The following is a 17,969-nucleotide window of genomic DNA, read 5'->3' on the forward strand; positions in this document are numbered from 1 at the left end:
AAATCCAGCCTACAGAGTTAGCCATGTCATGGGGATGCCAGAGGGCATGAGGCAAACGGTTCGCAACACCACAGTGTGTGTGGAAAAAAGGAGATCCAAAGAAAAATTGACCCTTCTGCCTCTTAGTCTCTTTTGGGTGCCATTGTGTAACCTTCCCCAGTTTCCATCAATCTAATTTCACAGCCGGGTGCCTCAGCCCTGCACCCGAGCCTGTTCAGAGAGGCACAAAGTGTCACAGACAGCTGTACCTGGTTGTTCAGCAAAGTACGTGCTTGTGAGACAAATCATGTTAACGACAAAGGCACGATGATAAATGTTAAATATTTTTAGTTCATAATTAACTGTGGGGATTCCCATTGTAAGTCACTGCTTTTCATTAACCGGTGGCTGTACACAGCGGAACAGAGACAGAGAGCTACAGATTTATTTACCTGTTTGATCAAATTAAATTGTTTAATACATTAGTGCATTATGACAAATGTGCTGTGGTATTGGAGGAAAAGCGTATTCAAAGCTGTAGTAAAATGAGATCTACCACCAATGCTTTATGTCCTATTAAATCTGGTAGGGAAGAAGCACTTTTTACATGTAATGGGCCACCACTGAACTTAGGACCCACACAAAGCATCTTTGTATAATGGATTCAGCAGCATGAGAATTCACACAGTTGCGTAGTTTGTCTCTGAGGCCAGTTCAGACAACACAGGGTTCAGGTAAGTTTATACAAGTGGTTTGCTACAGGTCTGTGTGGTAGCTCAGTACACTATATTTGGTAGCACATCACTGCCATTGGATAGCAGAAGAGTCTCCAGGCTTGGTTTGATTACAGAAATAGATATTATTTGCCTCTGTGCTAGAGTGTCACTTTTGCATAGGGAGAGTGCAGAGAGTTGGTATCAAAGGTTTTTGTTGGGGAGAGACTGTTCATGGGCATCTGTTATTTTTGGTCAAGACATGACACAGAACAATGGCTGCAGAGAGACGTACCCATAGATATGAAATCCACCCCAATCCTCCTGTGTGAGCCCTGCTAATGCTCAGAAGAGAGAGAAAGCTGAAATTTGAAGATTTTATGGCAGGTGGGATGTGGCAGCTGAGTTCTGGCAGTTGAGATAAGCTGCGTTCACGAGGTCTACTTGGAGGAATGGGAAGACTGCTGAGGTTAGATTAGTCACAGTATTTCATTGCAAGATAGTGACTGGTGTTATTGTTTTATTACCAGAGTAGGAGTTTTCCATTGTTTTCATTAATTCACATGAGACAGGAATAGAGGAAAATAAACAAAGTGTGTATACATTTTAGAGGGAATAACCCTTAATAAAACCCCTGTCTTTAAATTTTTGTAGTACTATCATCCTACTAGTTGAACATCTTCCACAAAATCAATACAAATAGCAGAGCTGGAAGCAAAATGGGATGTTCACAAGCAACACTCATGCCAGGAAGGCTTGTCAACAGAAGGGATTTGCAGTGTTTTGCAGAGGTGGCTGAGTTTTGGATGTATCTGTTGTTCTCCAGAGGACTGTTTCACAGGCTGGGTAACCCCCAGGCTGAAAATTCTTTGTCTCCAGCTCTCACGTGCTCTTTCCAGGGCCTTCTGGACAGCTTTATCCCAGAGGAATATGGTTGTCACGGTAGCTCCCAGATGGAGAATCAGGGCTGGATAGAGCTGTCAATTCAATCCACTAATTGCTTTGAAATACAAACCAAGGCCTTGTGTCTGAACAAGGAGCTGACTCGGAGCTGGAGGAGAGGCATATGTAACTGCGGGTGTGTTCACACCAGGTGGAGCACGGAAAGAGGTGTGTGGCTGAATTATATACTGGCCAGGGGCTGCACTTTGTCATTCGGCTGGGGGCTGGGGAACAATTTCTCACAGCGAGATCCTGATACATGTGGTTTTGTGTGGTGAGTAACCTGAGCTGTCCCTGAGCGGAAAGCAGACCACTTAACTGGGAACTGGAGATGGTGCAGGCGATTTAGAAATCCCTTTTAGCTGGATTTCTGTGAAGGCATCCCAAGCCAAACAGAGGGGATGTTTACCATTTTATAGTTATTTATTTGCTTATTTGGATTTCTTCTGAATTGTATTGATTTGACAATTCAAAGTTTAAAATCAGTTATTGAATTAATCTAATGCCATAAAACTGAGAAATGTGTCCTGTTCTGCCTCAGTGCAGGCAAATAAAATAATTACTAATAAATATAAGATTTACTAAATTATTTTAGTTGCCCACCATTCAGGAATTATTAGTACGTTATACAGTCTGTAAGTTTACATAGCATGGAATACTGACATAGCTTTCTACATTAAAAGTTCAGTATTGGGGCCCTGTAATGAATTCAGCAAATATAATGCAGCTTTTCTGGCATCTGCTGCAGAAGATTTTGTATAATATAATGAAAAAAAATATTATTTTTGTTCCGCAAATCACCATAAAATGTCAGGCACAGTAACTTCAATGTAGTATTCAGAGGTGTACTGCAGTAACTGCAAAGAAGTCTTGTACTACATTATGGGAGATGTTGCAACTTAAAAACCAGACTAGAATAACTTTTTGACATAAGTCATCAAGGTGAAGAAATAAAATCCTTAACTTGTAAATATGCTTGTAGAGAAAACCAGTCTTTTGCTTTAATTCTTTTGGAGCAGGTGGGTGGCTGCTGCTGTGGCTGCAGTCGTGTCTGCCTCTGGAGACCTGATTCTGGAATGAGTTTCTTTACGTGCAGGTCCTGCAGCTGAATGGGCCCTTGTGCATCTCTGTGCATCATAGTTACTGAGATTTACCCAAAGATGTTCATGGTCTATGGGCAAAAATTCAGTCCCATAAGGTGAAAATGGAAATTCACCATTCTTGCCTCAAAATTACTTCTTATTTGCCTGTTAGGTAATGGAATTTAAAGGACCATTGTCTCACTCTCCAGTTTAATTTTGTATTAACAGCTGTAACATATGGTGGAAACTCTTTGCTGTATATCTTTCTGGTAATTTAGAAATGGCAGTTTCAGTTTTAATGACCATTGTGGCGCTAAGAAACAGAAGAAATAGTTTCTATTTTTATGTGATCTGCAATAACCAGATTTCCATACCCAGAAACCTGTCTCCTCTGCCTAGTAGAGTTACTCAGTGAGCTTGAATGCCATCCTTAATAAGGCCACGATGCAAGGAATACTGGCATTTCTTGGCACACTAACTATGATTAAAAATACAGTTTCTTCATTTTCCTTCAATTAAAACTTAGGAAGAACTGAGGTGGAAAAAAATCAGAGAAAAAACAAACTAGGCAGTGAAAGAAAAAAAATCAAACTTCAGAAATATATTTTAGTCGCTAAGGAAAAATATTCACGTTTTTCTCATTTTGATATATTAGCAATAATCTCTGCAGAAGGCGCTGACTGATACCAAGGTAGGCTTGAGGAAGGAAGGACAAATAAAAAGAGATTTTTATTAAAATGAATAAGGACAATGTTATTATAGGAAACATGAGTATGAATCACCTACCTCGCAAACATAGCCTTAGTTAAATTGGACATGAAAGAAATGTAAATTATAGAATCATAATAAAAGTGCTGGAATGTTTTCTTAGAGGCAACCCGATCCAGTGCTGTGACAGGAGGTGTAACTACGCTACTTGTGACACATACTTGTCCCATCTCTTCCATTACTGAATTGTCATTACAGTTAGAGAGTTTCCTAATACTTAATTGAACTTGTGTTACTGTAATTTAAGGCTTTTCAATTTTTTTCAGCTGTTGTAGGCAGAGAGAACAGTTTCTTTCCTTCCTCTTATGTGCAGCCTTTTTCATGTGCGGAGGCTGTGACCATAACTCCTCTCTGTCATCTCTGCACTAAATAATCCCCGTCCTTTCAAACTTTCTCTGTAGGCCATGTACTCCGGAAGTCTGAACATTCTTCTGCTCTTTGGGGTTTCCTCCAACTTGTCCACGTCTCCCTTGAGCTGCTGGTACTTTAGATGAAGCCTTGAAAGTGTGAAATGGTTTGGGCAGATTTCCATTTTTTCGATGCAATACTCCTGGTAAGTGTCTCAGCATCGTCTTTGCTTTCTCTGCAGCTGTATGGCATTGTTGACTCACACTGGGCTTGTAAATGAAATAACAACTTACGCTTAAATTCTGTTTGCAGTATTTCACATGCACAAACAAAGCAAGTTGGCATTTAGCATTACTCTCAATAATCTTGTGCCTCATTTTCTTATTCAAGAACTTAACACAAGAAGCCTTTTATGGAGGGAAGTATTTAAATGCTGCCCATCGGTGAGGAAGAGTGGCTGGGAGCTGAGCACACCCCTTAGTGGTTGTCCTGAATTTCTGAATCTCTAATGTCTCAGAAGACTCATTATTAATATCCAAAAATAGGTAGGTTTTAAATACAGCTATTCTGTACTGTTTTAAAATTCAGCCTTCCTCAAAAGTGGTGCAGTAAAACGAGGAAAAAAATAAGCGCAAAAAAGTCTGCTAAGATATTCTACTCAATATTGTTAAAGTATAAATGTAACAAGGTGGATTTTTATAATTAATAGAAATTATTACAAGGTCTACTTTTTAAAGTGTTTCTCGGGGTTTGTAGTTTTAAATTGACAAAATCTCTAGCAGTACACCATACAGAAAGTGAGAATTATTAATCCCTGGATCACACTGCTGTCCCAGTGCAGGGTCCCGATGCGTGAAGAGGCAAACAGGACGTCAACTCCTCTGGGAGACGGGTGCGGTGATCCGCCAGGGCTGCTGTCTGATTCATTAAACTCCCTGAAACATTCATTCAGCGCTGATTGAAGCATGTTGTCAAACCTGCCACCAGGGTTCCCGGGGGAGGATGAGGATGTTCACATCACCAAAGGAAACGTCAAGTGTGGGGATAGGAGCTGCAGCTGCATCGCAAGGCAGGGAAGCATCTTATCTTCAATTTGCAGGTGCTGAGAAGGGGACAAGCTGCCTGTCAATGGGTCACCAACGCTCTGCTGGGAGAAATCTGTCCCTGGTTAAGCAGCCAGCTGGTTAACTAGCTGACTAGCTTCACGGGGTGGGTGGGGAGGTGAAGTTCATATTCCTTTATATTGAACAAGAGCTGTAAGGAACAAGATCTGTATTTCACAAAACTTAGAGAATCAAAGAATGGTTTGGGTTGAAGGGACCTTCAAAGCTTATCCAGTGCCACCCCTGCCATGAGCAGGGACATCTTCACCAGCCCAGGTTGCTCAGAGCCCCATCCAGCCTGGCCTGGGATGTCTCCATCCACCACCTCTCTGGCCAACCTGGGCCAGGCTCTCACCACCCTCAGTGGAAAACATTTGTGGAAGAAATGAGCTCTGTCTCCCCATCAGGATGGCCCTTCACAGGCATTGTCTCAAAGTTGACTGAGAACTGGGCAGAGTTTTACAGAATATTTATCAAAAATGTTTAATCCCAATCTGAGTAAAAAGCTGAAATTCTGGCATTTGTGATATAACATTTCAGGGGAAAAAGTATGTTTCAGGACAATTAACTTGTTTCAGGACAATTAACTTATTTCAGTTTTCTTTTTATTCCAATTTTACTTTATATTGTGTAAGATTTTTATTTAATACATATGTTGTATTGTTTTAGTTTATATGATATAATTTCATCATAATTTTGATGCTGAATAAAATGAATATTGACATGAAAACTCCAGAAATCTGTTTTAACATGGTACTTAATATTTTCAAAATGAGGTTTTGTTAAGTATGATTCATTCACAGAATGAGTTGATTTCAATTACTGGCAAATTTTCTGCCAGCTGTACATTTTCTTAAAATCTCCCATATCATTAAAACTGGCTTATGGACAGCCTGTATAGTGTTGCAGAAAAAATATTGTTGTGACATCTACAGGAGTTTATATTTTATTTATAATTTATTTATCCTTATTTATATCATTACTGGCAATAGAGAAGATTTTTAAATTACCCTATATATATCCTAGTACCTTTTTACATCCGCCCATGTGATTTGGCAATATTGGGAATAAAACCCACAACTCATTACATATTATTCATCCAAAAATGACTTACCTTTTGTAAGCCCATCTCCAACTAAGGATAACTGGCGAGGGTGTTACAAAATAGAGAACTGTCACTAGAGAGTCTGGAACAACAGGACACCAAAGAAAACAGCCAAAGCAGGATTTGAAATGAGAATTTTGAATGAGGTGGCTTTTGAACTTTTATTATCTTTGTCTTTTACTTGAAATTCACAAATCAGTTCCAAGATCCTGTGAAGTCTTAATTAGCAGGTTTTCACAGGCGTTGCAGCACTAACTACCCTTTCTTGTAAGAAAAGGAAGCCAGGTCAGTGCATCCCTGGCCTGAGAAAATGCTGTAGTCTGTACTGATTTTCTCTTCAGCGGTGACAGACATTCAAAACAAACTTAAATCTGAGAGCCACTAATTGAGAACTGAAACCATGCAGTGCAAATTGGAACGCCTTTTTCTCCAGGGAGAGCAATTTTGCTCTCTGTGTGGGGTTGTTTTGCAGCTATAAGTGGCCACATCTCCAAAGGTGCTCTTCTCGTAGTGCCTACCGCCCCTTCCTTGCTTTCTTGAAGTGTTTCTCCTGTTCTTTCCAATATCTCTTTCCTCTAATTTCCAGCCAATAATCTACTTTTAAAGGAAGAGTGAGAACTCTTATACAATGAAGTCACAACCTGATGGAATAAAAATAGGAGGTAGACAAACAGAAAAGCATGTAGATGTCTGCTGTGGTTTGTTGGTGAAGGGATGGTGCTGATTTCTGTGAGAGGTGCAATCTTCCCATGCTCACTATGACTCACCTGCTTTTCCCTCTGTTCCTTACAGCCAGATGGCATAAACCAGTGAAGGCCAAATCATTCACAATTCCACAGACTGGCCCCCGATAAAGCCAGGACGGTTGAAAATCTTTTCATGTTGCTACAGGTAGGATGGTTTCTTCATTTGAAATATTGTAGAGTTGAGTTCATGAATGCTGCAGTGGAATGTCAAGTGCTAATGAAATCCTGATCTTGACAGATAAAAGACTTTCCTGGAATTGTTTTATAAACCCTTGATTTCATGCTTAACAACATTGCAGTGTTTCTTTAAAAAGAACAACATCACAAGTAGCCTACAGATAAACCATGAGGAACAGTTAATTGCCTTTCAACTAAAATAACACCACGAGCAATCATTCAACAGGAGGACTGAGAGCAGCGCTATCAGTCACCCAAAGCCAACCGGCTGTTTGGAGGACGGTACCAGCATTGCCGCCTTCATTAGAGTGTAGGTCCACAAATAGCATCAGCCCAGGTTTCACGTGCAGTACAGCGACCACATGACGTATATTGTGCACATTCCTCCCTTCTTCCAGATTGTTGTCATATGGCTGATGATTGGGCATGACAAACATATAAAAAAGCCAGGTTTTAGGCTTGATTATCCGGTCTCCACAGGCTTGGTGCAGTGGCCAGTTGAATGACGTGAGATGTTGCAGCTCGAGGTGACAGGATGGGGGGAAGGATAGAAATTCTAATGAGTGTTCTTATCAGTCGGCGGGAGACAGCTGCTCAGCTGGGGACACTTCTCAGGTACTTGTGAAATCGGCTGTTATTTCAGGTAAGCCGAAGTCACATAACTTGTGATGTTATTTGTATTTTTTTCTCTTTTTCTTTTTTTTTTTTTGTTTGATTCAAGCTGTTAGCCCATTTGGAGATTAATGGGTTGCCTGCGTTAGAAGACAGTTACATGGTGATGCTAGTCATCATCTTGATGAAGTCCTGTTTATTTACAAAGCATGAAAAGTCTTCTTTCCTAGACTGCTGGCTTAAGTAAACCGCAGATTTTTGTTCACAGTGCTTTGACCCAAGCCGCTATTTTGACCAAAAAAAAAAAAAGGTTCTCTTGCATCAGCAGCCTCAAAATGCAGTTTTCTTTTTTCTCCCTCTGTGTCCCTACTATGTGCATGTGTTTTTTTTTTTCTCTCACACAAACACAAAGCTCCAGATTTCAAATGCCCTTTTTGCACTTTCTGTGTCAGTCCAGAGGGAAACCATGCGGATAATGGACAATGTACAGAAGCTTTGCCATGTGCCTGTCATTTGAGTAATAGTTGCTGTTGTTTCAGTTCCCCGATTCTAGAAGGGCATTTGTTTACTTTTTGTGCTTATTTTAAGGAACAATTACAGTTACCCACTGATTTATATGAAATTCCATGACATAGATCTTCATTTCAGCTTAGCAAGACATTCACACCAGTAATTTTAATATTGATTTTACCTAAACATCTCCAGTGCAACATTTTGAGGGTGCATCATTCTTTTTAGAGCCTTCCTATTTCCTTGTTCTGAAAAATAACCTTCCTTCCTTTTATATCAAGGACTTGCTGCCTAGGACTGGTTTTGTCCATTTTATCTTTATGTTTTATTTCCTCATGTGAAAATGGGCATTTTGAACAATAGGACACCATGTATAGCACATGGTGATATCTGAAAGCCTTAAATTTAAAAACAATTACATCCTAAGTGCATCTGTCAAGAGAATGGAAAATCTCTTTATCAGGTAGGACTGACAAAATGGATGAAGACGGAATTGCTTCTGGTTTAGTCTCCTATTTTCTTCATGAGGTTTAAATCCTTTCCTTTTGCAACCTGGTGTGGTTCTCTGCATCCCACTGACTTACTCCAGTGGATTGAATAAATCATTTTACATTTGTATACGGTTTCTCAGTGTCATAATGGCAGTTTTTACCTCTGTTGGGTGTCATGCGGCCAATGTGCTCAGTGAATGTAAAGTATGAGAAGTTGTTTATTATGATCATTAAAAAAAAAAATCAGCAGGCAAAGGGCTAGGAACTCTAATTGGACAAAATGTGGAAACACAGAATGTCACCAGAGACTCTAAATCTTTTAGCTGTACTGTCCTGTACAAATATAATGGACTAAGTTCTGCAAAAAAATGACATTACACCTGATAAATAGAACTATGAAAACGTTTATTCTTCATGCCACCTGTGCCAGAACACGACACGATGTTCCTATTTTTTAGTATTAAATGTTGATATTATCTCAGTAGAGAAAGAATAGAATAATGGATCAGGTTCCCTCCCAAGTGTCATGCAAGGATAGACATTGTATTCTTTTATGTGTGTTAGAGCATTGTCATAAATTGTATGTCTGCAGTAGTTTAAAACAGTTCTTCAGATCTGATAGGAGAAAGTGTTAGTGCTGTTCTGCAGGTATGTGAGCACTGAGCTCACTGAAATTAACTTACTTGCTCAGGATCACAAGGAAAATCAATATAGCTGAGAAAAAAAATTGGATTTCTTTAATCTCAAATAATATTTTGAATACCTTGCTTCCTCTCTTCTTATCATTATTACTACTAACAAGTATTTATGTTTGGTATGATGTGAACCATGGGTAGGTCATAGAAGTTACTGGCTGTGTGTACAATCCACCATGTAAAGTTGTTTCCCCTGAGAAAGATAAACCTTGAATTAATGGGGATAAAGCTAGGATAAAATGAGCAAAAAAAGGCAGTCACCTGACAAAAACATTTCCTGACTCTTCATCTGTGAGAGGGTTGAAACTAGACTGGTCTAAAAAAAACCCCAAACCAATAAACTATGAAAAAGCAAGAAACAAGTAAGAAATGTCATGATTGCTCCTTGGCAAGCACGTTAAATTCCACATACAACCATCACGGACCAGCCCTGCGTGACTCAGTGCAAAGGTCGATTACAGCCAGCGGGACCGGCTCGCTTTGTTCTGAACAACGAGGAAAAAACCCAGCAAGAACTATTATGAACAAGATTTAACATTTAATTGCTCTGATTGTGCAAACAGTGAGTTGTCAAGTGCTTAGTGCAGACTGTAATGCAGGAGAACTGCAGAAATCAAATGACCAGGTAAATAGTTCCCCTCTTCCTGGATCTTCACATTCCCACACAAAGTCAATGGGACCTTCAGCACTGTCCCCAAAACAGAACAGGAGCAGGAGCTCTCAATCCTGGACCCACATGATTACATCATTTACATGACCCGCTTCTTCAGGATGTTGATGATGGAAGAAAGTGCTGTGGAGTTTACACGACTCCTCTGTAGTGCCACATCTCTTGGACTAAACCATCCACGTGTCCGTCTTGTAACAGCAATAGCTGATAAAATCGAAGGAGCCACTGATATTTGTAGGGTGGTAAACTGCTGAATCCCCTGAGAATGGTGTGAGCTCTTATCTTACTGGGACTTTAAGAGCCTCAGTAACAGCTTTCATGGTGGGCCAGGGCAGAACTCTGCTGTCCAGTTTCAAACTGGGCAGGGTAATTTCTTGCCTGAAGTTTTAAGCGCTGGGTAGAAAACTGTAAAAACCAGTTTTGATCTTAAAAACCAGTTGATTTTAATATGGAGAGACCAGGAAGCCCTCTTTGCTGAAAGACAAGAAACAAAATGTACTGAAAGAAGAATATACAGAGAATCTGAAAGAAATTCTGGTAGTGAAATCCATTTGGATGTGGTTTCTAATGCTTGAATAATTTAAAATGAGTAGGGAATCAGCATTTGGAGAAGAGTAGAAGGAATTATTTTGCTTTTGCTAGAAGGAGGCTGCCTAGGCCAGCTCTTCTCCATGAATGGTTTCTCAGCTGATCTTGCCTACATTTTCTGTGCGGCTAAAGCAGAGCTTCCTCCAGGTAGTGAATATAAAGAAACTGTCCCTAAATTTTATTTATTCTGGATTGAGCTTGTGGAGAGATCCAGAATGCCTTTTTGCAGAAGTGGGGCTGGGTATCCCAGTGGCAACAGTTGTGTGAACCATGATGAGAGGGAAAGCAGAGACCAGATGGAAAGATGCTGGAGGAAAAGGTTCAGCTGCCCCTTTGTGACAACACACATCCTATAGGTATCCTATAGCACAGGTGAACTGCATAGCTGATCACTGGATATTAGGTCACTTCACAGAGGCAGCCAATAGGTTAAAATAGGTGCCTGTAGATAATAAAGTGTTGCATCTTATCACTGATTCCCTGAGAAAGCCAACATCCCTCTCTCTTTCCTCTCAAAAGGATGCTTTATTATAATTACATATCACTTTATTAGGCAGCTGAAGCAAAGAGCACATTTGATGCTAATGAAGTGCTGCTGCGGTTGAGTCTGTCACTATTTTTGGACCTGCACATCTCCAGCACTTTTCATTGGGTGATGGAGGCTTTGGATGTCTCTGGCTTCTTCTGCGGGGGATGCTCAGCAAAAAGCAGTGACTCAGCGAGGCAGGACTGCAGAACTGTTTACATGCTTGGAATGAGAAAAGCTGCGGGACAGCGAGAACGCACACAAAAGCTCTTTATGTGGCGGAAGGATTTTTCAGGTAGCGGACGGTATTATCTAGATTGAAAAAGCCTTCTGAATATTCACTTTGTTTCTGTGTTGGTCATCTGGACAGTCCTTGTTTTTCCTCTTTTCCATCCCCCACCCCAGAGTATTTCAGAAAAAAAGCCAGATTTCACGAGGCTTAAGGAAAATATTTGAGAGGTTAAGCGAGAGACAAATCACAGCTGTCCACTGGCTGCCTTATGAAAGATGAGGGTTTTGCCGTCTCCATTTTCTGCAGCAAAGCCCGAGGAGCTGCTTGGCACGATTTAGTGTTAAAATTTGACTTAGCAGCTAGCTCCCCCAGCAGCAGGCCTGCTCCCACCCCAGCATTCATCTGGTCCCACGGTGACTCAGCTCAGGGATCTAAACCAGCAGGAAAATATTCATTCCTCTCCCTCCCTACCTTGCAGGGCTGTGTCACTGGTCACCACCTGGTCAGACAGGTGACAGGACCGTGGTGAGCGACGCAATGAGGGACGTGAGAACATTCCTTCTGTGTTATCAAATCACTTCCTGACAAAACACAGGGAGACAAACCCTCCCAGTAAACAAGGTGAATAGTTCCAAGTATCATGTCACATCTTCTGATACACAAATGAGTAATCAATAATTATAGAAAACACCATTGTATCTAAATGCCCAGTTATTCTTAGACCAGCCCTGATTTGTTGCTACAACTTCCCTGTTCCCAGAGGGGAACGACTGAAGCACTAGAGCCTCTTGAGTGTCCTCTTAACCTCTGTGTGATGTAGTATATCTGCAGACTTTACAACACCACATGCTGCTACAAACTACTTTCATCAAGAGGTTTACTTGCCAGTTTTGAACTTTTCCCATTTAAATGTTCCCACATACAATTTTTACTTTAAGTGAGCTTTCTTAGCATAATGGGTTAAAGCCTTTGGTAGCATCAGTGAACTTCTCTTAGTACTAGCAGTGAGATGCGTGCAACACTTCTGTGAGTTGAGTTGATTTATGCAAACAGGCCAGTTCATCACTGCAGTAAAATCTCACATCAACTTAAGAAACCTCTGATTATACCAATTATCCACCAAACCGTATACAACAGAAGATGTAACTCATCCCAGATCTAGTTCTGATGACAGGGAGAATTACAGCGACTCCACAGAGCAGAACCAAGCTTAGAGCAACACGAGATGCACCAGCAGGGCAGAAGTTGAGTGTTTGGACAAAGCTTGCTCACTGACTCCCTCTGCTGAACCACACTAATATTTAATGTTATCAACAGGAAGATGGAAGAGTAACCAGTGCGATATATGTACTTGCACACCCTAATGCTTGCCAGCTTCACTTGTAAAGGTGGCCATAGTCTCTTGGGACAGGTATTCTGCAGGTGTTTGAAGTTTTGCATTGGCTCTGGAGCACACAAAGCCCAATTCCTCCTTCACCACAAATACGATGTTGCAGTTTCTGCCTCAGTGAGGGTCTTGTTACTCCTTTTTCTAGTCCATTTTCCTGTCACTCATGAATTTGATGAAATCTCTACTCCCCATCAAGTTTGACCCCATTGGCTACTTCCAGCTAAGAATTAATGGGAAGACAGATGGTGCAGTTATATAAGCCTCGTTTCCTGCCTAGGTCTGGCTAAGAAAGAGCTCAAGCGTGCCAGAGTTGTTAATATGTACATCCTCGGTTTTTGTAAGAGCAGAGCTATCGCTACCCAAGCATCCTCTTCCAGATACCTGGTAACCGACCTCTACAGAGAAATAAAACAGGACTGGCTCTCTCAACTCGCTTTCTGCCAGTTTTTGATACAAAAAATTGTTAATACTCTAGAAAACTCCCACAATAAAAAAATACTTGCCTAGCACAGGAACAGTTTGGTTTTTAACTCAATTCTGAGCCTACAGAATTAAAAATCATTGCTTTTTGATCTAAGCAGGTGGTATTATTCCCAACTTAAGTGTTACATCTCACAAGGATAAACAAAGAATAGGAAAAAGAATATGGGATTTGGGAGGAGACATACATTCCAAATGGTGTTATGGTTCCAGGGGTGATGTTATCCTGCAAAACTCCAAACTCTAGAGTATTCCCAGTGTTTCCGCTTCAAAATACAAGGCATAGCTCCTGAAAGGTTTCTTAAAAGTTCCTATATTTGCCGAGGCTTATGTGGTGATTGATGGATCAAAGCTCTTCATTAGAAAAACCATCTCAATGCAGCTGTACACAAGCTTTAAAATGCTGATGAGTTTCCTAGCAGTGGTTTGTTGCCAAGATCTGGTTCTTCACAAAAGATACCCAGAACATCGGTTTCAACAGTAACCATGCAGAGAAATAAACCAGCACAGACATGGGGCTGGATTTTATTCTGCAATGTGTCCTGATAGTCAATCCAGGATTTATACCCGCTATTCCCAAGAGAAAATATTTTTCCCCCTCCTCAGCTCAGTTAAGAAAGCTGAATTCCTGTTTATACTGAAGTTAAAAAAAAACCCAAGAATCACAAACCCAAACCAACAAAATAAAACCCTACACCCAGAATTCTAGTAATCTACGTATATCCCCTACGTATATCCGTTAAATAAGATGCATTGCAAGACTTGTGCAACACATTCTGTTACAGATTGCAATGAAGACACCAGAAATCCTTTCTTTTTTCCCTTCAAATTTAATATGGTGCTTTCAGAACAGTTAGAACACCAGTTTGTGAGGATAGACTCCATTTGACAGAGAGAATGTAGAACGCAGGTACCCACGGAGCTGAGGCACCTTCTTGATTCGTGCGAGGATCTGCGAATCCACTGCCTTCTGGTCTGTCTTGCGTTGCTCCGTTATCTCGTATTTCTATAAAGTACAAAGAATAATGTTAAAGTCCTGCAGAGTGACTTCAGATTCTTTTACGGAGATGAGAAAATTCAGGGCAAACTGCGAGTTCTGGCATTTTCAGGAAACCTTTTCTCCATTGGTTCTAAATATGGGAAAGGTGGTACAAGCCTGGAGGTGGCCAAGAAAACTGAAGCTGCTGCTGGGCTTATGTTGCAGATATCGGAGCCAGCAGCATGCTGTTGGCAGGGTCAAACCAGTAAAGGTGTTTTTTGGTCAAAAAAAAAAAGACATTTACTTGGAATAATCACTGCTGTTGTTCTGCTAATGGACAAGGAGAAAAGAATCCCCAAATTTAAAACAGCTTTACCTCAATGCTGCTATATTAATTAATTTTAATGGCATTACCTCACTTTACTGAGGACCACTTAAAATTCAATTGTCCGTTTGTTTCATGGTATCTCCCCCTTTCCAGCCTGGCTATAGGTAACGAGAACATTCAGAGAGAATGAGCAATCATGTTCCTTACTTCTTTTTCGGTGTCAAAGATCTCGCCTTCCTGGTGCTTGGGCTTACGCAGTCTCTTCTTCTTAAAGTAGGCATCAGTGAGATGCTTGGGAATTTTCACTCCAGAGATATCAAGCTTTGTAGATGTAGCAATAACAAATTTCTGATGGGCCCTACGCAGAGGGACACGATTGACAGCCAAGGGTCCTGAACGCAGAGGAAGGACAGAAGAGGTTAGCTTGCTGAGGCAACAACCTCTGCTTCCAAGTTGAATTTTTGTAGTGCAGTTGATTAGTTTCTTCAGAGATGCCTACAGCTAAAATCTGATCAACAAAGCCCTTCCCACAGCCTCTGGAAAAGCCAAAAAATACTTCCTGATGTCTTCCAGGCTATTGGAACTTAATTATCTCCCCTCCACCTCCGTCTCACTGGAAAGTAACAAAACGTGATTCCGCATAGTTACATTAACATGCGATGCACCAAACCATCCACATGCAGATCTGTAGCGATACTAACCTGAGACAGACTTGAACTTAAAACCCCCGAATGAAAAAACCCATCATACTTAAGTAAAGTTTTTTACCTGTAACAAGCAAAAGGCCAGTTCCAAGCTGCTTCAAGAAGACGACACGCTGAAAAGAGATGTGACATTAGTCCTCAGGTTGCAGCACTGAAATACGGCAACCGAAGTGGCACCATGCCCATTTTACCGGTACCACTCGGCCTGTTTTACTGGTACAAGCATTGACAAAGCATCCTGGCTTAGGCACAACTGTGCAACTGGAGAAGTGACCATTGCATGAGGCAAAACACCAGAGTTACCACATCTGCAACAAATTGTGACCCTTCACCATTTGAGGCTGTGCAAAGCCAATTATTATGATTTTTAAATCTTTGCCTAGTCTAGAGGTTGGTGAGACAGCCATCCCACCCAAATTCTTTGTACAAGTTAAAGGCAAGAACTAGGCAAGATCCAGAAGGGCACCACAATGTACAGGGTCAGAGCCATCCCCTGTTTGCATTTTTCCCTTGTGGTCAAGATTTCCTTCCCTGAACAGCATTCCTTTCAGTAACATGGAGTCAAATAATTCAAGAAAATAAAGGATGTTGGTTAAGATCTGTTAGTAAACATCATTAAGATGAAGAAAACAGCTTACTGTAACAATCAAGTGTTACCTTGATAATTAGATTAATAATGAAAATGTAGCATAAGACAAAGTTTTGGCTTCATTGCAACAATAGAAACAGGCATCTGGTTTGCCATTCTGCAGCACAAAGTTTGCACGACATGAATCTACGCACTTCTCTGCAGTGCAGGAAAACTGTCTTAATTTCGTCTAGGCAACTAGACTAGCCTGTTTTACTTCCAGCTCTGTGCAGAAGAATATTAGTTTAAAGATTGTTTCCTCTAAAAGCAAGATGAGAGAAAGCATTTACACAGAATTCACAATGTGCAGGTTCATATCTCATGGCTGAGCAGAGTCCTGTGACACCAGTTCAGGAAACTTCTGCTCCCTCCAAACAGTTTCAGCGCAGAAATGCTACAAAGACACCTTGAGAGTCCGCATCCCCTGTTACCTTGCCTCTGTGACGCCCGGTCAGCAGGATCAGGACGGTTCCTGGGGTGATGGAGGCTCGCAGCCGCCTCTTGTGCTGGCAGAAGGGCTTTTTGCCGTGACTCAGAAGCTTGCGAGGAACATCTTCAGTGGGATAGTATCTGGGCTAGAAAAAGAGAAGCAAAATGTTGGATCACCCTGTATTCCAAGAGACAGAAAGCTTTTGCTACAGTTTAAACTTATCCTTTCATAAGGATTTTTTTTAAGCTGCAACCTGCACTTCAGGAACACATTGAGTATTTTCTGTACAATTACACAACAGTGAAAGCAGAGACCAGCTCTGTATTTCTGCACATCCTCCCAGTTCAGCACAGCAACACAAATGGCAGAGGACAAACCCACTTTTGCCCCGAGGGGCACATCAGCTCATCAAAAGTTACATGTAACAGCATCAAACTGCCAGCGCCTGAGTTCTTTTTCTCACCATTTTGCGGATTTTAACCACACGGCTGCCTCCATTCTTGTCCCCACCAACTGGCTTGGTGATGGTTGCACGTGGCTTTTCTTTCTTTTTCTTTTCTATCTGTAGGCAAAGAAAATGGAAAACAGATGAAATTTCAAACCAAAGTCACCACAAAAAACATGAGTATTTAAACACAGTAGTTATTGTCCTACCTTTGTTTCTGGAGCAGTGTATTTGCGCTTGTACAGTGCTTTTCTGGCATACATGGCTGACCGGGAGTATCTCCCGATCCCCCGCGCCAGGACAGGGTTTCGGCTGGCATGATGCTTCTTCACCTTCTTCTTCTTCTCACCCGCATCCTTCTGGGTTGCCTTCGGCGCAGCCGGCGCCTTCTCACCCGTCTTCTTCTTGGGCTTCTTCTCACCGGCCGCCTTCTCACCCGCCATCTGTGGAGCCAAATAAACCAGAAATTAGGAGTTGTGCAGAGGAGTGCCTAAACTGCAGAAACAAAATAAATTGGAATTTTGTTCTTCACACCACTGTAAGAACTGCAGAGTGAAACGCCGTTCTGCTTGCTGCACACCCACCCGTCACACCAAATGCTCCTCCACGTTACAGCTCCACGTTCACCGAACGCATCCGGGCCCTCCTCAGCTAGAAGCCCAAGAGAACGCGAGTAGACGCCGAGACCGAAACCACCCTCTTATCCGCGGGGGGTTCACAGCCACCCCGGGCTCGGGACAACCGCCGGCCCCGCTGGAGCTGCCGGGCCCCGCCACACCGCCGGGCTACGCCGGCTCTTCCCAGGCTACCGCTCAGCCCTGCGGAGGGCTCCAGCTCCAGCCCCAATTCCTGCTCCTCAGCTGGGCCCCGGCGCGCCCCGGGAGGCGCTGGCGCGGCCGGTGAGGCCCAGTCCGACTACGCAGCCAACTGCGGCCTGGCCCGGCCGGAGGCGGCTTAACCTCCAGCTCCACCCGCGCCCCATATCGGTCCCTGGGCCCCATCGCCGCCTCCCCGAGGGCGCCGCGCCGGGCCCGTGAGCCCAGCACAGCCACCCGAGGGCAGATGGCGGCGGATGGCGCCCGCTGGGTCCCGGCCCTGCCCGCCGCCGCTCCGCCATTCTTACCTTCCGGGGAGGGAAAGGGACCTACATCCGGGTACAAGTGGCCTAAAGAGAGCACGGCGTCTGACGTCACCGCGCCGGCCGCAGAGCACGCTGGGACTTGTAGTCCGGGCGAGTCAGCATCTGTCCCGGCCAGTCCCGGGTCACCGGGGAGGGGGCAACACCGGGGCGCGTTCCA

General features: G+C 42.5%; 1 protein-coding gene across 1 annotated transcript; it reads right to left on the reverse strand.

Annotated features, from left to right (window-relative positions):
• Positions 1–13,967: 13,967 nt before the first annotated feature.
• RPL6 (ribosomal protein L6) lies at positions 13,968–17,950 on the reverse strand. The gene is made up of 7 exons (XM_082066363.1): positions 17,795–17,950; positions 16,881–17,114; positions 16,690–16,788; positions 16,228–16,371; positions 15,233–15,281; positions 14,672–14,856; positions 13,968–14,163 (listed from the first exon to the last, which is right to left on the reverse strand). Exons 2-7 carry the CDS (start codon positions 17,112–17,114, stop codon positions 14,011–14,013), a joined length of 864 nt encoding a protein of 287 aa, XP_081922489.1. The 5' UTR covers positions 17,795–17,950; the 3' UTR covers positions 13,968–14,010.
• Between the last annotated feature and the right edge of the window lie 19 nt (positions 17,951–17,969).

The sequence above is a fragment of the Streptopelia decaocto genome (genome assembly GCF_964273445.1).
Source record: "Streptopelia decaocto genome assembly, chromosome: 15".
In the NCBI taxonomy this organism is placed as follows: Eukaryota; Metazoa; Chordata; class Aves; order Columbiformes; family Columbidae; genus Streptopelia; species Streptopelia decaocto.